This window comes from Dasypus novemcinctus, chromosome 7, assembly GCF_030445035.2.
Source record: "Dasypus novemcinctus isolate mDasNov1 chromosome 7, mDasNov1.1.hap2, whole genome shotgun sequence".
Classification (NCBI taxonomy): domain Eukaryota; kingdom Metazoa; phylum Chordata; class Mammalia; order Cingulata; family Dasypodidae; genus Dasypus; species Dasypus novemcinctus.
This window is the reverse complement of record NC_080679.1, coordinates 72,257,942-72,278,520: the sequence shown is the minus strand read 5'-3', so window position 1 is coordinate 72,278,520 and position 20,579 is coordinate 72,257,942. Positions and strand designations below refer to the sequence as shown.

At 38.0% G+C, this 20,579-nt stretch overlaps 1 protein-coding gene and 1 pseudogene across 3 annotated transcripts in view; one reads left to right on the top strand and one right to left on the bottom strand.

Moving 5' to 3' along the window:
* Positions 1-20,579, bottom strand: part of LNPK (lunapark, ER junction formation factor) — a 96,533-nt gene that overhangs the window by 32,962 nt on the left and 42,992 nt on the right. For all 3 annotated transcript variants that reach the window (XM_058300612.2, XM_058300613.1, XM_071216245.1), the window contains exon 9: positions 4,815-5,027. In XM_058300612.2, coding sequence (XP_058156595.1) covers positions 4,815-5,027 — 213 coding nt within the window. The remainder of the gene's footprint in view (positions 1-4,814; positions 5,028-20,579) is intronic.
* LOC101416694 (large ribosomal subunit protein uL6 pseudogene) lies at positions 8,488-9,147 on the top strand (annotated as a pseudogene).

The following is a 20,579-nucleotide window of genomic DNA, read 5'->3' as shown; positions in this document are numbered from 1 at the left end:
ATACATCACTATTGCAGGGTGATGAGAATATGGAGAAACATGGGAAAACTACAATTGGTGTGACCTATAGACTGTGGTTAACAGCAATACTATAATATTCTTGCATCAATGCCAAGCTGTACTGTGTTGATAATGGAGGTGTATGCAAAAAATGTGCCAAATGTATGCTATAGACCATGATTGGTGGTAATAGTCTGATATTATCTCATAATCTGTAACAAATGTTCCACCAGGGTGTGCAGTTGTATGGGAAATCTACACATCTGTATGACTGTTTTGCAAATTCACAATATCTGTAACAAAAATATATTTTTTAAAAAAATGGTATGGGTTGGGGAAAAACACACCAAATGTAAAATAAAGAATATAGTTGGTAGTAATATTTTGACAATGCTCTTGCATAGTTTGGAACAAATGTTTCACACCAATGCAAAGAGTTGGTGGAGGGCTGATGTATGAGACCCCTGTGCGATGTTATGTATGTTTATTTTGTAAGTTCGCAATCTTTACTATACAGTTACTGTTTACATGTGTTCATATAGGAATGATATATTTCAATAAAAATAAAATTTAAAAAACAAAAACAAAAAAATCAATTGACTAGGGGAATGGATTTAGCTCAAGTGGTTCAGCACCTTCTTCTCACATGACATGCCATGTTTGACCCCTGGTACCTCATAAAAACAAAAAACAAACAAATGAAAAAATCAACACTCACTGGGGAATGGATGTAGCTCAGTGGTTGAGTGCCTGCTTCCCATGTATGAAATCATGGGTTCAATCTCCAGTACCTCCTAAAACAAATCAACTGATCGTAGAGGTGAGGATCTGTTTCTGAACTCTCAATTCAACGACATCGATTAATATGTCTTTTATACTTTCACAAGTGAATATCCAGTTTTCCCAGCACCATTTGTTAAAGAGGCCTTCCCTCCTCAATTAATGTACTTGGCATCCTTGTCAAGAATCAGTTGGCCACGGATATGTAGCCAATATATTTGAACTCAATTCTGTTCTATGGGCCTGTTGGTCTGTCTGTATGCCTGTATTGCACAGTTTTGAATACTGTGAATTTGTGGTATATTTTGAAGTTGGGAGGTGTGATACCTTCAACATTACTTTTCTTGTATAATGTCAATTTGTCTATTCGGGGTTTGTTGTAATTCTGCTTTTTCATTTCTTCAAGAAGGTCTGCTAGGATTTTCACAGGTATTGCATTGATTGTTTTCTTAGTCTTGACATTTTAATATTAAATGCTCCTATCAATGAAAACAAAAACAAATGACAAGCAAACAAACGAAAAAACCAACTTAGGCATGCCAATGTGGCTCAGTGGTTGAACACTAGCTTCCCACATACAAGGTCCCAGGTTCAATCCCGGCCCTAATACCTCAAAAAAAAAAAAATTGTATTTCTATATATGCCAGCAACAAGCCACTAGAAAGAGTTAATAAAACCATTTACAAAAGGTTCAAAAAATATGAACTTAGATATAAATTTGATGAAAAATGTGCAAAACTGGGAAACGGACTTTGGCCCAGTGATTAGGGCGTCCGTCTACCACATGGGAGGTCCGCGGTTCAAGCCCCGGGCCTCCTTGACCCGTGTGGAGCTGGCCCATGCGCAGTGCTGATGCGCGCAAGGAGTGCCGTGCTACACAGGGGTGTCCCCCGCGTAGGGGAGCCCCACGCGCAAGGAGTGCACCCATAAGGAGAGCCGCCCAGCGCGAAGGAGGGAGCAGCCTGCCCAGGAATGGCGCCGCCCACACTTCCCATGCCACTGAGGACAACAGAAGCGGACAGAGAAACAAGACACAGCAAGGAGACACAGAAAACAGACAACCAGGGGAGGGGAGGGGAATTAAATAAATAAAAATAATAAATCTTTAAAAAAAAAAAAAGTGCAAAACCTATACACTGAAAACTAAGAAACATACTGAGAGAAATTAAAGAAGACCTAAATAAATGAGATATACTATGTTCATAAAATAAATTAGGCAGTATCAAAAGAGAATAGAGGGGGAGAAGAATAATGCAGAATTTACTTAACAATTTATGTTATATTAAAAACAATAACAATAAAAATAAATATCCAATTATATGATTTGTAACCCCAAGATCTCTGAAAACTAAAAGAGAACTGCTTCAAGGAAACACTCTGAATTGAGACACAATCTAGGAGAAGGCACTCAGAAGGAAGTGAGAGAATAAGATAAACAAAATGTAATGTTTGCCCTTGTAAACAAGGCAGGATGAACATAAGGATAAGGTGAACAGCAATGAAGGTTTACATGGAGACCTCAGAGAAGACAAACAAAATGAGACCCTGTTGTAACAAGCCTTGCAATACAAGGATAAATGATTTTCAGAATGGTTGTGGCAAAAACTTTAAAGCATTCAACACTGGCTTTAGGGTAACAATGATGTATTAATTTTTTTTTTAATTTTTAAAGGATATTTGCTCTTTAAATAATTAAAAATCAAAAGGCAGCTACCAGTTATGAAAGGGCAACTAATATCAAAATTACAGCTATTATTAAAGGAAATTTACGTTCTAGAATAAGTTCTTAGTATGAAAAACCAAGTATATTTTTAATATACCATCTGATAAATTATTGGCTTACTTATACTAATAGCAGTATTCAAATGTTACCACCAAGAAATAAGCTGGAAGTCATAAATTGTAATCCTTCATTATCAAATTTTCAACCTAAATAGGCATGCCAAATGAGATTTTGAGAGCATTTAAGCCAACTTAACTTTTGCTGGAGTTTTTTACTTCTAAATACTTTAAAACATAATTATCCATCAAGGAATCTAGATACATAAAACATGACAACAGGGAAGAAGATATGGCTCAAGCAATTGGGCGCCCACCTACCACATGGGAGGTCCTGGGTTCAGTTCCCAGTGCCTCCTAAAAAGAAGGCAAGCAGATACAGAAAGCACACAGAAAGCAGACAGGGAGCACAAACAACAGTGGAGTTGGGGGGGTGGGGAGGGAATAAATAAATAAAATAAATCCTTAAAAAAAGGCATGACAACAAATTTCTTAAGAATATCTTAAATCTCTTGGATACTAACTTTTAAAATCATTTATCTTCATACTCTTACTGTTATAGACAACAGTAATTAATACAAACATCAAAAGCAATCATTGCAGGAATACTGGTCATTTTTATAGAGTTTGGCAAATTATCAAGTACCTGCTGGTTATTAATTTTCAAACATATGGGAACCCTGTGGTAATACAAATTAAATTGATTCTTTTCTACAAACAGGTTATAATGAAAAATGAATTATTAATCTTCTCTATAAGAAATCACTTAACTCATTCATATTTTTGGCAATGTACAACATAAACACAGATTCTCATACAGAAACTAATGTTAGCAAAGTGTTATGTTTACATGATCGTGAAATTTAGGTCACTGTTCCTTCTACAACCCTATCCTTACACATGCAATACTACTTTTACTTTTATTACTATATACAAACTGTTGTACTTTTATTTCTTTAAAACTAGCTATATACATAGGTCTATATAATCCATCCATTCTTACAAAAGAGTTCTCTCATTAAACAAGTAGGAATTTTAATTTACAAATCATGGGTATCTTAAGTCAACCAGATAACAACTGAAAGGTGAATAACATTCAATCAACTTAACTTAATTTTATAAAATATATAACTACCTAATTAGGGACATCATCACATGTCAAGTTTAAAAATATTTTTTAAAACAACTATTTTAAAAGTTATAAGATTTGTGTACATTTCATTTGTAGTCAGCTTTCTTATTTTGTTTATAAATTATGTTTTCTAGTTTTCTAAAACCTTATGCTGTTTTGAAGGAAAAATTAGAAGAAAAATCTATTACAATAGTAAAATTTAGATTGCTTTTTTATTTTATTTCACAAATGCCCTGATAACCTGATACCAACTACTGCTTAGCCTCTAAATCATTGCTATATGTTAATAGTCACAGAATACCAAAGTAATTTAAATTAGAATTAAATATCTAAAATAGGATTAAAAGTTTATTGTCATACTCAATAATCTGACATGGAAATCTACATAAAATAATGTGCTCTACTAAATCAGTGGACTTCCATACCCGAATCACACTCCAAAAGAAAATTGCAGGGTAATACACATAGTCTGTTAAACTCCAAAATGGGATCTTTCCCTAGAGATTCACCACACTTAAAAAAGAGAATTCAAAGAAATAAAAGAGTAGTAAAGGCTGAATGTTAATTCAATAGGACTTTATACTAAAGTATCTATCAGAAAATACTAAGGGTCTATGATCTACAAAAAGAAAACTCTACAAGCCCCAAGTACTAAAAGTAGTCTTGTTTATCACACTGCAGGAATATCCTCCCTGCAGGAATATCCTCCCTAAAATATAAGTAATTTATGTTTAAAAACACATGTGCAGGGTTTAGCAAAAAACATGAATGTATTCCAAAATACATTCTCTTCTATTCTAAATTTATATAAATCTAGAGTCATTCTAAAGCTGAATATAAAAAGATATGCTATACCCTTGACTACAGAATACTACAAAATTTTATTGCCATTTAAACAAAGAAGCCATAACAGTTAAATGAACTCAAGAAATAGGTTTCAGTATCACAGGGTGCCAGCTGTAAAGAGTTATAGCTAATTGAATATGGAACTCCTGCTTAATCAGATAACTGCTCTGCTATTTCCAAATGAAATGCCATTTCCATACTGTCTGAAAATGACCCGTTTTATTGGTAACCAGAGAAAACAATATAAACTGTAAATAACATTAAGTGCTCTGTTTACCCATTCCAGGCACTGAAGTAGCAGGGGATCCAAGACGTCTTGGTAACATATTTGATGGTAAGGCTGGAGTAGCAGTTCTTTCTGGGGGTCCACCGGGTGCTGAAGTATCCTTTGGTGGTCCAGGAGATACTGGAACTTGTGGAAGAGGGCCCTGGTTAGAGCCTGCTTGTGTTGGAGAAAGGTTTCTTTGAGCTGCAGTTCGCTGACGAATCTCTGAGAAGATATTAGATTTAATATTCAATATACCACATTAGACAATACCACAAAGAATTTACATTTATTAAAGTTTTGTGACACCATAAAGTATTACAAGGTGAAAAATTCTTGTAAAAGAAATTTATAAAAAATAACACTGAAAACTGACCTATAACAGAGTATCCATTCCTGAACTTTACATTCAATTGCACATGCTTCCACAACAAGCCTTGATCTAAGTCTACTGATATCAAACTCTTTTCAAAATAAATTTAATTAAGTAAAATCATCACTCAATTATATTCGATGTCTTTTATATCCATAAACCTTCCAATTTTATAATAAAGAAAATAAAGTTTATCAGAATTAATGAAAACTCCAAATTGCAGATTTGTTTTTCGAGATAAAAAAAATTACAACTTTAAGAAATACATGAATAAGAATATTCTCAGGGAAGCGGACTTGGCCCAGTGGTTAGGAGGTCTGTCTACCACGCGGGAGGTCCACGGTTCAAACCCCGGGCCTCCTTTGCCTGTGTGGAGCTGGCCCACGCACAGTGATGATGCACGCAAGGAGTGCCATGCCATGCAGGGGTGTCCCTGTGTAAGGGAGTCCCATGTGCAAGGAGTGCGCCCCAAGGAGAGCCGCCCAGCGCGAAAGAAAGTGCAGCCTGCCCAGGAATGGTGCCGCACACACGGAGAGCTGACAACAAGATGACACAACAAAAAGAAACACAGATTCCCACGCTGCTGACAACGGAAGCGGACAAAGAAGACGACGCAGCAAATAGACACAGAGAACAGACAACCAGGGCGGGGCAGGATAAATAAATAAATCTTTAAAAAAAAAAAAAAGGAAACAGATTCCTGGTGCCACTGATAAGGACAGAAGTGGTCACGAAGAACACACAACGAATGGACACAGAGAACAGACAACTGGGGGGGTTGGAGGAAGTGGAGAGAAAATAAATAAAAAATAAATCTTAGAAAAAAAAGAATATTCTGCAATTACCAAATAATTTATGAAGTTATTAATCTAGGTAGTCATAAAAATACAGAAAAGGTATCTTTTACTATTATGTACCATTCCCATTCTCCATTAAGCTATTCCTGTCTTTTTGATAAATTTCACTTTTTCAATATATTCAATAAAGGAAAATTTCCACTCTATATAAACAATGTATCAAAATAAGCAAATCTTATCTTTTAGTTGCAGAAATTACAAGATTCTCTATAACAGACATTAGCAAATGGGCCAAATCCAGGCTACCAATTGCCTGTTTTTATAAATAGTTTTACTGAATCAGTCACACTCATTTATTTACAAATGTCTATGGCTGCTTTCAAGCACTGAGTAGTTGTGAGAGACCATATGGTCCTCAAAGCCAATTACTATATTTGCTAACTTGACCTTTACAGGAAAAAAGTTCACAAAACTACTCGACATAAAACTAAATTCTATCACTACCCATTCCCACAAATATCTTACTTTTCTATAATACATGTCACATTAAACTATTAAAAATTCTGAATTAGTGGGCTGAAATTAAAGAAGTTATATTTTAATTGGCATGAATAGCAAAAAGACTATTCCAGAAGCAAAATAGTTTATTTGGCTTCTATTTGACAAAGATTGTCATGAAAAGTTCATTGTAGTTGAAACTAGTTAAGAACCTGGGCCCTGTAGTCAGAATGATGTGGTTGGAATCCTGGCTCTTGCTATGTTACCTCACAGAGGCAAATTAACTTCACTAAGTCTCTGTTTCTTTATCTGTAAAATTAGGGTAATAATATCCTTAACTCATAGACTAAGATATGAGACTAATTATAAATTGATAGGTCACATTTACTAAATACTTATTATTTCAGATGACAGAGTATTCTCATGCAACTATGTATTTTCAATGACAATTTAGCTGCAATTACTGAGACCAAATAATTTTCCACCGCTTCATAATTTAGTCTCTAACCGTCGCTTCAATAATAAAGTACAAGCACATCATCATTATGTAAATGGAACCATCTTTATATTTTGCTACTTTCCATGCAGCTTATATAGAAAGTTTTAGATTTTACTTGGACTAATCATAACTAATGCCTCCTACAAATTAGCTGGTCACTTAATTATCTTTTATTCAAAACGAACACCTTGGCACCTTTTGCCACTAAATGCTGCAAATGATATCAAGATCAATGAAATCATATTAAGACTTGGCAATTTAAGTTGCTATTTAAAAAAAAATAAGTCATGGAATACTAAAAGTCATTTTTTAGCCAATTTTCAAGTAACGCATAATTCAAAAAATGACATTTGTCCTCTAGATAAATAAAAATTTAACATTTATTAGACAAATTAAAAGTAACTATTATCCTTTTTACGTGAATAAAAACTTGAAACTGTTATCTCTCAATGTGCATTATCCTATGAAATCTAATCAAATCACTTTCAGTATAAGCTACTGAAAGGTGAGGTATATAGACTTAATAAATGGCACCATGTCTAGCATTCCATAAGAGACTTAGAATTAATAATTCTAAATCTAAATGTAGGCAAAAGGATAAAATGTTATAGAATAGTCAAAAAGGAGGATGATTAATTTCATTATCTTCAAAGGAAAAACAGGTAACAAAGGGTTACAATATAATCAATAGTTTAAAATAGCAATACAGTACTAAATCTGAATATTTGGTAATATTCAGTAAAGTGGTATGAAATAATCTGGAAGTATTTTAATTTAAAATATCTGAGATTTTATCTACATTTAACTAATTGCCATTCACGAAGATTTTGTATTAACTACTCTGAAAAGTTTCTAATGCTCAACAAAGTAGTCACATTGGGTATATTCAACATTTTCGCTATTTAAATGTAATATACAGTCCCCCAAAAATATTTGCCAAGCATTTCACATGAATCTGGCAAGATATATAAGAAATTTTCATAAGCATCCGCTCTGGACTAGAGGACATTTTAACATTCTCATCAATGACCAATCAACAATTTCATAGAAATCCTGTTCCCATGACAAAATGAAGCAAACAGAATCAAAATGAGAGAAAGACTATTAAATTAGGATAAACAAAAGGAAGAAAACAAAATTTAAATTTAATAATAATACAGCATAGTTGTTAAAAGCATAGACTCTAGGACCAAACTGTCAATTTAAATTTCTACTCCACCCAGTTGACTAGGTGTGGCCTTGAGCAAGTAATGACATCTCTTGGTTCAACTTCCTCATAATGACAATTCTTACTTCTACGGTTTTTATGAAAATTAAACAATAATCAACAAAAAGTAGTCAAGCCAGAGTACTTGAAAAGTACTTAATAAGCAATGGCTATTAGTAGAAGTAATGCATATTTAAAGGTTCCAGAGATTGCAATAAATCAAAAGCTAAACAATCTAGAATTTCCAAAAAGCAATGGCTGAAATAAAACACAGATATTAATTTACACATACAAGGTCTTCTTAAAAGTTACTTGTGCCGCTTCTACAGCGAGAATGAAGACCATTCTCAGCAACCAGACTGTCGACATTCCAGAAAATGTCGACATCACGCTGAAGGGATGCACAGTTACTGTGAAGGGCCCCAGAGGAACCCTGCGGAGGAACTTCAATCACATCAATGTAGAACTCAGTCTACTTGGGAAGAAAAAGAAGAGGCTTCAGGTTGACAAATGGTGGGGAAATAGAAAGGAACTGGCTACAGTTCGCACTATCTGTAGTCATGTACAGAACATGATCAAGGGTGTTACACTGGGCTTCCGTTACAAGATGAGGTCTGTGTATGCTCATTTCCCCATCAACGTTGTTATTCAAGAGAATGGGTCTCTGGTTGAAATCCGAAATTTCTTGGGTGAAAAATACATTCGCAGGGTTCGGATGAGGGCAAGTGTTGCTTGTTCATTATCTCAAGCCCAGAAAGATGAATTAATTCTTGAAGGAAATGATATTGAACTTGTATCAAATTCAGCTGCTTTGATTCAACAAGCCACAACAGTTAAAAACAAGGATATAAGAAAATTTTTAGATGGGATTTATGTCTCTGAAAAAGAAACAGTTCAGCAGGCTGATGAATAAAATCTAAGAGTTGTGTAGCAATGGGAACAAAAAGATTCCAGATCTATTTGTGCTATTTTAAAGATACAATAAAATTCATCTTCAACGTGAAAAAAAAAAAAAAAAAGTTACTTGTGAACTTGCTTAAATGTGTAAATCCACAATTCAGGCAAAAAGTTAAATCTATAATTCTACCTTGCTATTAATTTTTGAGATGAATATTATATCACACAAGTAGTTAGCCATTTAGTTTATTAAATTTTTAAATACTGACTCTTAATATACTGGTAGAAAGGTTTTTGTCTTGTTTTGGTATTGAGCTGTAGTAGAAAGAACACCATGATAAACACTTAAGGAGGCCTGGATTTTTGTTCTAGCTGATACTACCAGATCCGTATATGAACTAAAAAGCCTTACTCAGGGTTTCAAATTTCTGTAAAATGAGAGTGCTGGCAAAACTACAAAGACAATCCTCATATTTTCCCAAGCACTGGTCAAAGAAAAAAATCTTTAAACCAATGAATAATTCACATATATAAACTTATATGACCACCACCAACACCACCACCATTGTTATTATCATAGGCACTCTTTATCAAATCCCTATTATGTGCCAGGAACTAAACTAGGCACTTTACATGAGTACTAATTTCACTCACATTTCTACCAACCCTTTGAGGTAACTCCTATTTCCAATTTTCAGAAGCCAAATCCCAAAGGCTAAGTAATTTGTCAAAAGTCTCACAGTAGGGTACCTCCTATACCTCCAATGATTCCTAACCTGTAGCTACAGCTTCAACCTCTGTTCTATACTCCATAAAAGATAAATTATCGGGAAACGGACTTTGGCCCAGTGGTTAGGGCGTCCGTCTATGGGAGGCCCGCGGTTCAAACCCCGGGCCTCCTTGACCCGTGTGGAGCTGGCCATGTGCAGCGCTGATGCGCGCAAGGAGTGCCTTGCCACGCAAGGGTGTCCCCCGCGTGGGGGAGCCCCACGCGCAAGGAGTGCGCCCATGAGGAAAGCCGCCCAGCGTGAACAGAAAGAGCAGCCTGCCCAGGAATGGCGCCGCCCACACTTCCCGTGCCGCTGACGACAACAGAAGCGGACAAAGAAACAAGACACAACAAATAGACACCAAGAACAGACAACCAAGGGAGGGGGGGAAATTAAATAAATAAATAAATCTTTAAAAAAAAAAAAAAGATAAATTATCTATGAACCTCACCACCTGGATGTAACTCCAACTCAAGGGACTCAAAAGCAAATAATTATCTTCTATTAAAACCTACTACTCCAATTCTTATATTCTTTATCTTGCTTAATAACACTAATGTCTACCTGGTTATCCAAGTCAAAAACCTCAGTGACATCTTGACTCTTCCTCTCATCCTATTTTCCTTATCTAACTGCCATCAAGTCCTTTCAATCTACTCTGAATTCTCTTATATTGCTTTCTTCTTCCTCAACTCCATTGACTTAACTTTATCTGTTTAATAGAACAAGCCTTTATCTCTTACCTAGATTGGATGATATTCTCCATGTTTCACACACACACACGCACACACACGCACACACACATGCACACAAACACACAAGAACTCTTTCTAAAATGCAAAGCCGCCAATGGCTTTCCATGTTACATACAAGATAAGGTCCTAAACTCTATAAGGTCATATACCAAAGTCCTTCATAACCTGCTCCCGTCTTCACAAGAGCCCTACCTCCCCTTTCAGGCATATGGTACTATCTGCAGTTTCTCAAGGTACCAACTTGTTTCTCTCTTTTTGCCTTTGCATGTGGCATCCCTTTCTATGGAGAGTCCTTTCCCAACCCTGTTCTAAGAGCACATAGGTTATTAAAATTTATAATGCACTGTGATTTGTGCTCACCTTCATTGTAGTCCTTAAAATATTAAGATTATTTATTTACATGCCTGCCTACCCCTTTTAACCAAGAGCTAATAGGCAGGAACTGCATATCTGGCACAAAATATGAAATTAATAAAGGTCTCTGTAGTGAATCTACTTTTCTCTTGAGGCTCAACATCAAATTTCCAACTGCCTATTGCTAACTTCTTACTGATGTAAATAATGTTCCCTACCCCCTACCCCCACAAGATGTCCATGAACTAATACTCAGAACTTATATGTATGTTATGTTACATGGCAAGGCAAAATTAAGATTGAGGATTGAATTAAGGGTATTAACCAGCTGTCTTTAAAATAGAGTATCCTGGATTATTACGTTGGCCCAATGTAATCACAAGGGTCCTTAAATATGAAAGAGGGATGCAGAAGAGTCAGTGTCAGAATGATGCAATATGGTGAGAAAGACTAGAACAGCCATTGCTGGCTTTGAAGAGAAGAGGTCACAAGACAAAGAAAGTGAGTAGTCTCTAGGAACCGGAAAAGGCAAAAAAAAAATGGATTCTCCCCCCTAGAGCCTCTAGAAGGGAACAATAACCCTGCCCACAGCCTGACTTTAGCCCATTGAGACCCATTTTTGTCTTTGGACCTCCAACAAGATAATACATTTGTGTTGTCTTAAGCCACTAAATTTGTGGTAATTTCTTACAGCAGCAAAAGAAAACTAATACCTATGGTTAAATTGCCAGTACCTACAAACTCCTACAATCCCAAACTGCTTTTACCATACCAAATTTGTTCAAGTTTACAGTTCCTACATGTATCCCAACCACAAACTATTCCCTCACCTAGAGAGAACTCAGCACTGAATTAAAAGCAAGGAACTGTCCTCTAGTCCTGGGCTCTAGTTCTGGGTACTGACACTCACTAGTTGCCTCATGTTAGATGGTTGAGAGAAAAGAACAATACTTTGTCTCTACTAGAAACTTCACATTAGAGTTTCCCTACTTATCTGGAAGTATAAGAATATATCTGTCTTGCTTCATGGAAATAGCTGATCTAATCCAGGACCTGAAATCACCCTATTGACAGGTGAAGAGGGAAAAAAAAAAAAAAAGCTAGAAAGAGAGGATAGAGTAAAACTCCAGCTTATAGAGAGGACCAAAACACTTTTGACAGAACACATCTGAGGGTACTAAAGGAAACTGAACTTCTCTGTGACAGAGACACATTCTTCAGTGCCAAATCACTGAGAGCAAAAAGAAAAATGAATTTGTCTTACCTGCTGCAATGAAAATTTCAGCCTCACTTTTAGGAGACCAGACAAAAAGCTATATTCAAGCAGAGAATTTGCTAGTAAATATACTACTTGCCAGCCTTTAACTGAGTTTACTTTTTTAGTTCTGCTTTTTAAATTAAAAGTCCACTTTGCTTTATAGTACTCTATCTCAACATTTTTTTTCATCACCTTGATGATTTATCTCTACTCTGGTTGTCTCCCAGGTCTCTCAACTTTAAACAATCTGCAATATGCAGTTCACTAGGTCCCATTTGTTAACTACTTACTATTTTACAACAAGATATTCTGAGAAAAAAAAAAATGTTTCCTTCAACGAAACACACTTATTAAGCAACTATTATACATAAAGCCCTAGGATAATCCCCAATGAAGGGGAATTCAGTGTTGCCTATAGAGGTGGTAAGCAAAGATAAGAAAAGCTCACTAAATATTGTCAGGTAAGTACCATAAAAAGAGTACCAAAAAAAAAAATACTATGGAGAGTCCAAGAAGTGGGAGAGTAACTCAGTGATGGGATGAAGAAAGGATTCATGGCGATGGTGACATTTGAGGTAAGCAATGAAAAATGGGTATGGACAGAAATGCTTTTGTTATCTGTATCAAGGTTTATGTGGCACCCCCCAGCGTGGGACACGACACCCGGGGATGAGCCTCCCTGGCACCGAGGGATCACTACCACATACCAGCTGAAGAAGCAACTAGAAAATGACCTTGAATTAAAGATTCAATGCAGAACAGCAGAATATACCTGTCTACATATAATAACATGACTTCGGGAAGCGGTTTGACCTAATGTAAGGGGGAAATGGAAAGGAGAAATGAGATTATAAGGCTGTGAGTCTCTAAAAAAGAGTCTGGAGGTTGTCAGAAGGAATACCCCTATGTACAACTGAACAGAGTCTAAGAGACAGATAAGGTAGATACAACCCCAGGTATTGGTTCTTTTGAGGGATAAAGAGACCCACGGGTTCTATGGTCATGGCAGAAGGGGTTCACTGCCATGACAGATGGCCCTTCTTTGGAGCTGGTGTTTCTGCGTGATGGAAATGGACTCAGAGGGGATCTCTTTTCACAAGACTTGCATGCTACTTTATTGGAATTGTAGTTGGTGCTGGGTTTAAGATATATGTAGGGGATTTGAATCTCTGGACTGATGACACCCAGGCCCAGAGCCTCAACAGACTTCAGCTCCTACACTTTGACTTATTGGACTTACTCCACTCAGCTAACATGGAGTTGAAGAAGGTCAACCACCACAACATGGAGCCTAGAGTGTCTACAACTAGAAGCGGGAAGAGTGCATCCAGTACCCATGTGGAATCTAAGCCCTCACTTGACATAGGTGTGCAATGGACACAACCAATCCAATGTCCACAGAGAAAATGTGGAATGGGTGTGGGAACGGTAGCCATGGGGGCTGCTGGGTGTGGGGAACGGGAGGAAGAGATGAGATGTGGAGGCGTTTTCGGGACGTGGAGTTGTCCTGGATAGTGCTTCACGGACAATTACGGGACACTGTAGATCCCCCCAGGGCCCACTGGATGGAACGTGAGAGAGTCTGGGCTATGATGTGGACCATTGACTATGGGGTGCAGTGATGCTCAGAGATGAACTTACCAGGTGCAATGGATGTATCACGATGATGGGAGAGAGTGTTGCTGTGGGGGGAGTGGGGGGTGGGGGCGGTGGGGTTGAATGGGACCTCATATATTTTTTTTAATGTAATTTAAAAATAATAATAATAAATAAATATTAAAAAAAAAAAAAAGGTTTATGTGGCAGTTTTAAAACAAGACCCCAAAATTCTTTGATTGCCCTCCCATGAAATTGGAGAGTTCTATGTCCCCTCCCCTTGAAGCTCTGTTCTGTGACTGCTTGACCACGCTGACACAGCTATGCCAGTTTTCAGGACTACTCCCTATATAATAGGCTACTTTCTCTTAGGACCCAGACATCATGCTAAGAGAAGCCCATGCAATCCAAGTTAGAGGCCACTATGGAGAAGAATCAACAGCCAGCACCAACTTGCCAGTCATGTGAGTATGCCATCTTGGTGGTGGATCCTCCAGGATCCTTCCTGACCCACAGTCAGGAAGACCCAACTAAGGTTGTGCAGCAGAGATGAGATGCCCCCACCAAATCCTGCTCAAATTGCAAATGAATGTTGTTTTAAGCTAATATGTTTTGAGGTAGTTTGTTACACAGCAATAGATAATTGTATCATTGCAGATTAGATACTTCCGTAAAGAAAGCCAAAAAAAGTGAATTTACTATAAGGCATTCTCCAAATTCTCTTAATCAGTTGAATATTCCCCACCAAAACAACAACAACAGCAAAATATGAAGTATGGCTCCATTTGCCATCAAGATTTTAAAAGATCACTAATCCCCACTTTAATCTTCCATTTATGCCATGTATCACAAGCGAATAAACTCCAAAAACTCACCTATATAGGTTATAATCCATTCACTAGAACCATTAAGTTTTTCTGCAATACTGACTGATTTCAAATTTAGCTGTGGCAGGATACAGACTATTCATTTTTCTTTTGTTAATCTCATTAGTAGAGATGCAGAGTTATGTATAAAGGTAAAAGAGCTTTTATATATAAAGGCTTCCTTTATAAACAAATAGAGGGGGATCTGTTAAAGATGTTTAGCTATCAAATGATACCCTCCAGTTATTTTATCCTCCTCCCTGTTTCAGTTACTCATTTCTATAGCCATAACCTAGTCTTAGACTTTGCCCTTACCAATAACCTCATCCCTCTCAAGTTCAAGCATCATACTCTCCAACCACACCTACCTTTCCAGCTTATTTCCTCTATTATTCCTTCAACTCCAATGAGATCTACAATCTATCAATTATTAAAGTACCAGCAAACTTTTTCTGTAAAAGGCCAGATAGTAAATAGTTTAGGGCCACATATGTTCTCTTTAGCATATTCTTATTCTCTTTGCTACTTTTTGGAACTCTTTAAAAATGTAAAACCCATTCTAACCTCACTAGCTGTATAAAGCAGGCTGTGGTCTAGATTTGTAAACTCCTACTGAATACTACCATCACCTTCTGATTTCTATCAATCCCCTCTCATGTCCTTATTTCTATCATCTTAGATGCCACAATCCATTGTTATAATCACTCCTTTATACACACCTTCAACTCCCTGCCCCTTCATCACTTTATCTAATTCATTAGGCAAAACTCCATCCCTAGTTAAAACCAACCATCTGTCTACTCCATGCCTGCACCCATGCATCTAAACATGAAAATGCACACAATCATGCTTTATTTTTTTTTAAGATTTATTTTTTATTTATTTCTCTCCTTCTTCCCCGCCCCCCCCCCCAAGTTGTCCGCCCCGAGTCCACTCACTGTGAGCTCCTCTGTGATCGCCTCCATCCCCATCATGGGCACCGGGAATCTGCATTTCTCTTTGTTGTGTCAACCTGCCCATGTCAACTCTCTGTGTGTGCGGTGCCATTCCTGGGCAGGCTGCACTCTCCTTCGCGCTGGGCGGTTCTTCCCACTGGGCGCACTCCCCGCGCACAGGGCTCCCCCACATGGGGGACACCCCTGCATGGCACGGCACTCCCCGCGTGCATCAGCACTGCACGTGGGCCAGCTCCAGACTGGTCAAGAAGGCCCGGGGTTCGAACCGCGGACCTCCCATGCGCCAGGCGGACGCCCCATCCATTGGGCCAAATCCGCCTCCCCAACCATGCTTTAAATTAACTAATTTTAAGTGGCCTTTAGAATGGCACTCTTACCACATTTCCCTATTCCATTTTTTCTCTGACTCTCCTAGAGGAATATTTCTCTTCAAACTCCCAATCATACCTCCCCATGCTCATTCTTAGTGATTTCTAGAAAACTAAAATAAATACTAAGCATCTAAGCAATCTCATTCTATTTAATGTTTATCCACTTTTTATTTATTCCTTCATATCAAATGATGACACTGATTTTCCAAGATTAGGCACACAATGTGCTTAACAGTACAAATATGAGACGGTTCTCCCATGAACTATAACGTGGTATTAATGTTAGAGATATTCACAGTAAAAAACGCACCAAATACGAGCTATAGTTAGCAGTAATGTTTTGATGATGTTCTTTCATCATTTATAACAAATGTTCCACAACAATGCAAGGTATTGGTGGTGGGGTGATGTATGGGAATCCTATATGTTATGCATGATTGTTTTCTAAACTCACAACTTCTCTAACAATATATATATAATTCCGTTTAAAAAGGGATCAGGGCAAAACTATCAAGGACATCAAAAATAAGGAATGTCTGAAGAGACTGTCACAGACAAGAGCAGCCAAAGGAGACATGATAACTCAATGTACTGTCTTGGAAGAGATTCTAGAACAGAAAAAGGACATTAGGAAACATGAATAAACTATGGACTTTAGTTAAAAATAACATTCAATATTGTGCCTGGAACAAATGTGCCATACTAATGTATAATGTTAGTAATAAAGGGAAACTATGTAAGTAAGGCTAGATAGCAAACTTGTTATACTATCTTTGTAATTTTTCTGTAAATCTAAAACTGTTATAAAAAATAGTCTCTTTAAAAAAAAAAAGAATAGATGGATTAATAGTCCAGTAAATATGATACTCCTTTTAGTGTTAAACTTAAGCAAATCAAAGAATACTATCTTCACAACTTAATCAATCTCAGCATAATATACATATTAACAACTAAGTAATAAAACAGTAAAATAAAGAATATCCCTGTCTACATATAATAACATGACTTCAAAATGCTGTTTGACCTAATGTAAGGGGGATATGGAAAGGAGAAATGAGTTTATATGGCTACGAGTCTCTAAAAAAGAGTCTGGAGGTTGTCAGAAGGATTGCCCTTATGCACACCTGAGCAGAGTCTCAGAGACAGATAAAGTAGATACAATCCCAGGTATTGGTTCTTTTGAGGGATAAAGAGACCCACGGGTTCTATGGTCATGGCAGATGGGGTTCACTGCCATGTCAGATGGCCCTTCTTCGGAGCTGGTGTTTCTGCGTGATGGAACTGGACTCAGATGGGATCTCTTTTCACAAGACTTTCATGCTACTTTACTGGAATTGTAGTTGGTGTTGGGGTTTAAGATATATTTAGGGGATTTGAATCTCTGGACTGACAATATGATAGCCAGGCCCTGAGCCTCAACAGACTTCAGCTCCTACACTCTGATTTATTGGACTTACCCCACTCAGCTAACATGGAGTTGAAGAAGGTCAACCACCACACCATGGAGCCTAGAGTGCCTACAACTGAAAGCAGGAGGATTGTATCCAGTACCCATGTGGAATCTAAGCCCCCACTTGACACAGATGTGCAATGGACACAACCAATCCAATGTCCACAGAGAAAATGTGGCATTGGTGTGGGAAGGGTGGCCATGGTGGCTGCTGGGTGCGGGGAATGGGAGGAAGAGATGAGATGGGGAGGCGTTTTCGGGATGTGGAGTTGTCCTGGGTGGTGCTTCACGGACAACTACGGGATCCCCCCAGGACCCACTGGATGAAACGTGGGAGAGTGTGGGCTATGATGTGGACCATTGACTATGGGGTACAGCGATGCCCAGAGATGTACTTACCAGGTGCAATGGATGTGTCATGATGATGGGGGAGAGTGTTGCTGTGGGGGGAGTGGGGGGTGGGGGCGCGGTGGGGTTGAATGGGACCTCATATTTTTTGAATGTAATATTTTTTTTAAAAATGAATTTAAAAAAATAAAATAAAATAAAAAAGAAATGCATACTATACATGACTGAAACCTCTGGTTTAACAACTGTATTAGTCAGCAAAAGAGGTGCTGATGTAAAATACCAGACATTGGTTGGTTTTTATAAAGGGTATTTATTTGGGGTAGGAGCTTACAGACACCAGGCCATAAAGCATAAGTTACTTCCCTCACCAAGTCTATTTTCATGTATTGGAACAAGATGGCTGCTGATGTGTACAAGGGTTCAGGCTTCCTGGGTTCCTCCCTTCCAGGGTCTTGCTTCTCTTTCCTCTGTGAGCTTACTTCCTGGGACTCAGGGCTTAAGGCTTCAAGCTCCAACATCAAAACTCCAACATTAAGAACCCTCAACTCTGTCCTTTGTCATGCCTTTTATCTGTGAGTCCCCACCCACCAAGGATACTTAACACCCTACTGACACAAGAGGTTTAACTGATTACTTAATCCAATATAATCTAATATGCCCAGAGGAAAAGATCCGTTTACAAACATAATCCAATATTTCTTTTTGGAATTCATCAATAATATCAAACTGCTACACTCTACCCTCTGAATTCCAAAAAGGCATTACAATATTTAAAAATAAACAACAACAAAAACCACCTTAAATCTGTTATAATACAAGTACTAAATCATATCATAATCAATTTAAAGAAACACAGTTTGTCTTGGGGCAAAGTCTTGTCTGCTATAGACCTCTGAAACTTACAAAACAATTCATCTACTTCCAACACACAGATGGACAGACAAAGGATAAACATTTTCATTACAATAAGGAGAAATTGGGAAGGAAACATGAGTCACAGTTTCTTTACAGTTCAGCAGACCTCCAGGGAATCCTCTGTTCTATTTCAAAGTCTAAGAGTCTTTCTTAAGAAGATGGTTTCTTCTCCTTGGGGTCTTATGGGAACCCACCCTTTCCACAGGTTTGCCCAATGGCCATTTTTTTGGTTCCACCCTCATCAAGCATCTGGGTGTCGACCAAGCTCCAGATCTCTCCCTCCAAGAGTGTTGGGGTGATTGCCACACCTTACCCAATCTTTGGGTTAGAGTCTTAAACCCCCTCGTACAGTGATGTGAAGACATTCTCCCTAACCTTGGCATTCAGGCTCAATCCTCTCAGAGCAACGAGTTGAGCACCTGGCCTTTACTAACCTTTGGGGGACAGGTCCACCCCTTTCAGACCTGTAGGGTGCCAACCTTAACCGCCCTAATCCTTGGGGAATATGATCCACCCTCTCCATACACTGGGACAGCAAAACTCTCCCAGAACACTGGATAGGAACATCCGCCCTCTTCAACAGCGCAAACTCACCCTCTCTGTACACATGGGTGAGGTTCCTCTCTTGGCCCAAGGTGATGTCCTAATTCCAGATCTCAGCTTCCATGGTTTGCCTCCTAAAGCTGTTTCTCCTTCAATCTCTCCTTTCCATGTGGCTTTTTATTCCAGGCTGACAGTGGTTTTGTTCATACAGCTCTCTCAAAAAGTCTGTTGGTTTAGCATGCAGAAAGCAGGGGTCCAAGCAATCAGACAGTAAGACTTCCCACAAGTCTTTCTGACAAAACTGCATCTTCAATCCTGATTTACAAGTTCCAAGTTTAGTTAAACCCTCTAATGGGGTACTTTTATCTAGGACCTTGATTTCCAGAGGCTTGGAATTTCCAGAATCAGTTTCTGTTTTCTTTGTACCCAATAGTTCAGTCCTCAGCATCTCTCTCTCATCTAGCATTTTGCTATAAGCTGCAAGCAGAAACCAAGCCACATTCTTTGGGTTTACTTTGGAAATTTCTTCAGCTAAATACCCAGGCTCACCATTTTCAAATTCCACCTTTCATAAAGCACCAGGAGTTAATCTTCCTAAGTTCTCTGCAACTGTAAAACATGGATCGCCTTTCCTCCAATTTCCAATAATAGTTTACTTCTAAGGCATCATGAAAAGTCTCTTTAGTATCCATATTGCTATCAACAGTCTCTTCAAAGCACTGTAAGTCTTTTCTTCTAAGCATCTCACAATTCCTCCAAAAAATATCCCTTACCCATTTATAAAACTGTTCCAGCATTTTGGCAAAAGCACTTCCCCACTCCTCAGCACCAAATTCTGTATTAGTCAGCCAAAGGGGTGCTGATGCAAAATACCAGAAATTGGTTGGTTTTTATAAAGGGTATTTATTTGGGGTGGGCGCTTACAGACACCAGGCCATAAAGCATAAGTTACTTCCCTCACCAAAGTCTATTCTCATGTGCTGAAGCAAGATGGAGTCAACAACTGCGAGGGTTCAGGCTTCCCAGGTTCCTCCCTTCCAGCGTCTTTTCCTCTGTGAGCTTACTTCCCGGGGCTTCATCTTAAGGCTTTAGCATCAGACTCCAACATCAAAACTCCAACATTAAGAACCCTCAATTCTGTCCTTTGCCATGCCTTTTATCTGCAAGTCCCCACCCACCAAGGGGCGGGTACTCAATGCCGGACTGACAGAAGACTGAATCCAATATAATCTAATATACCCAGAGGAAAAGATCAGTTTATAAACATAATCGAATATTTCTTTTTGGAATTCATCAATAATATCAAATTGCTACAGCAAAA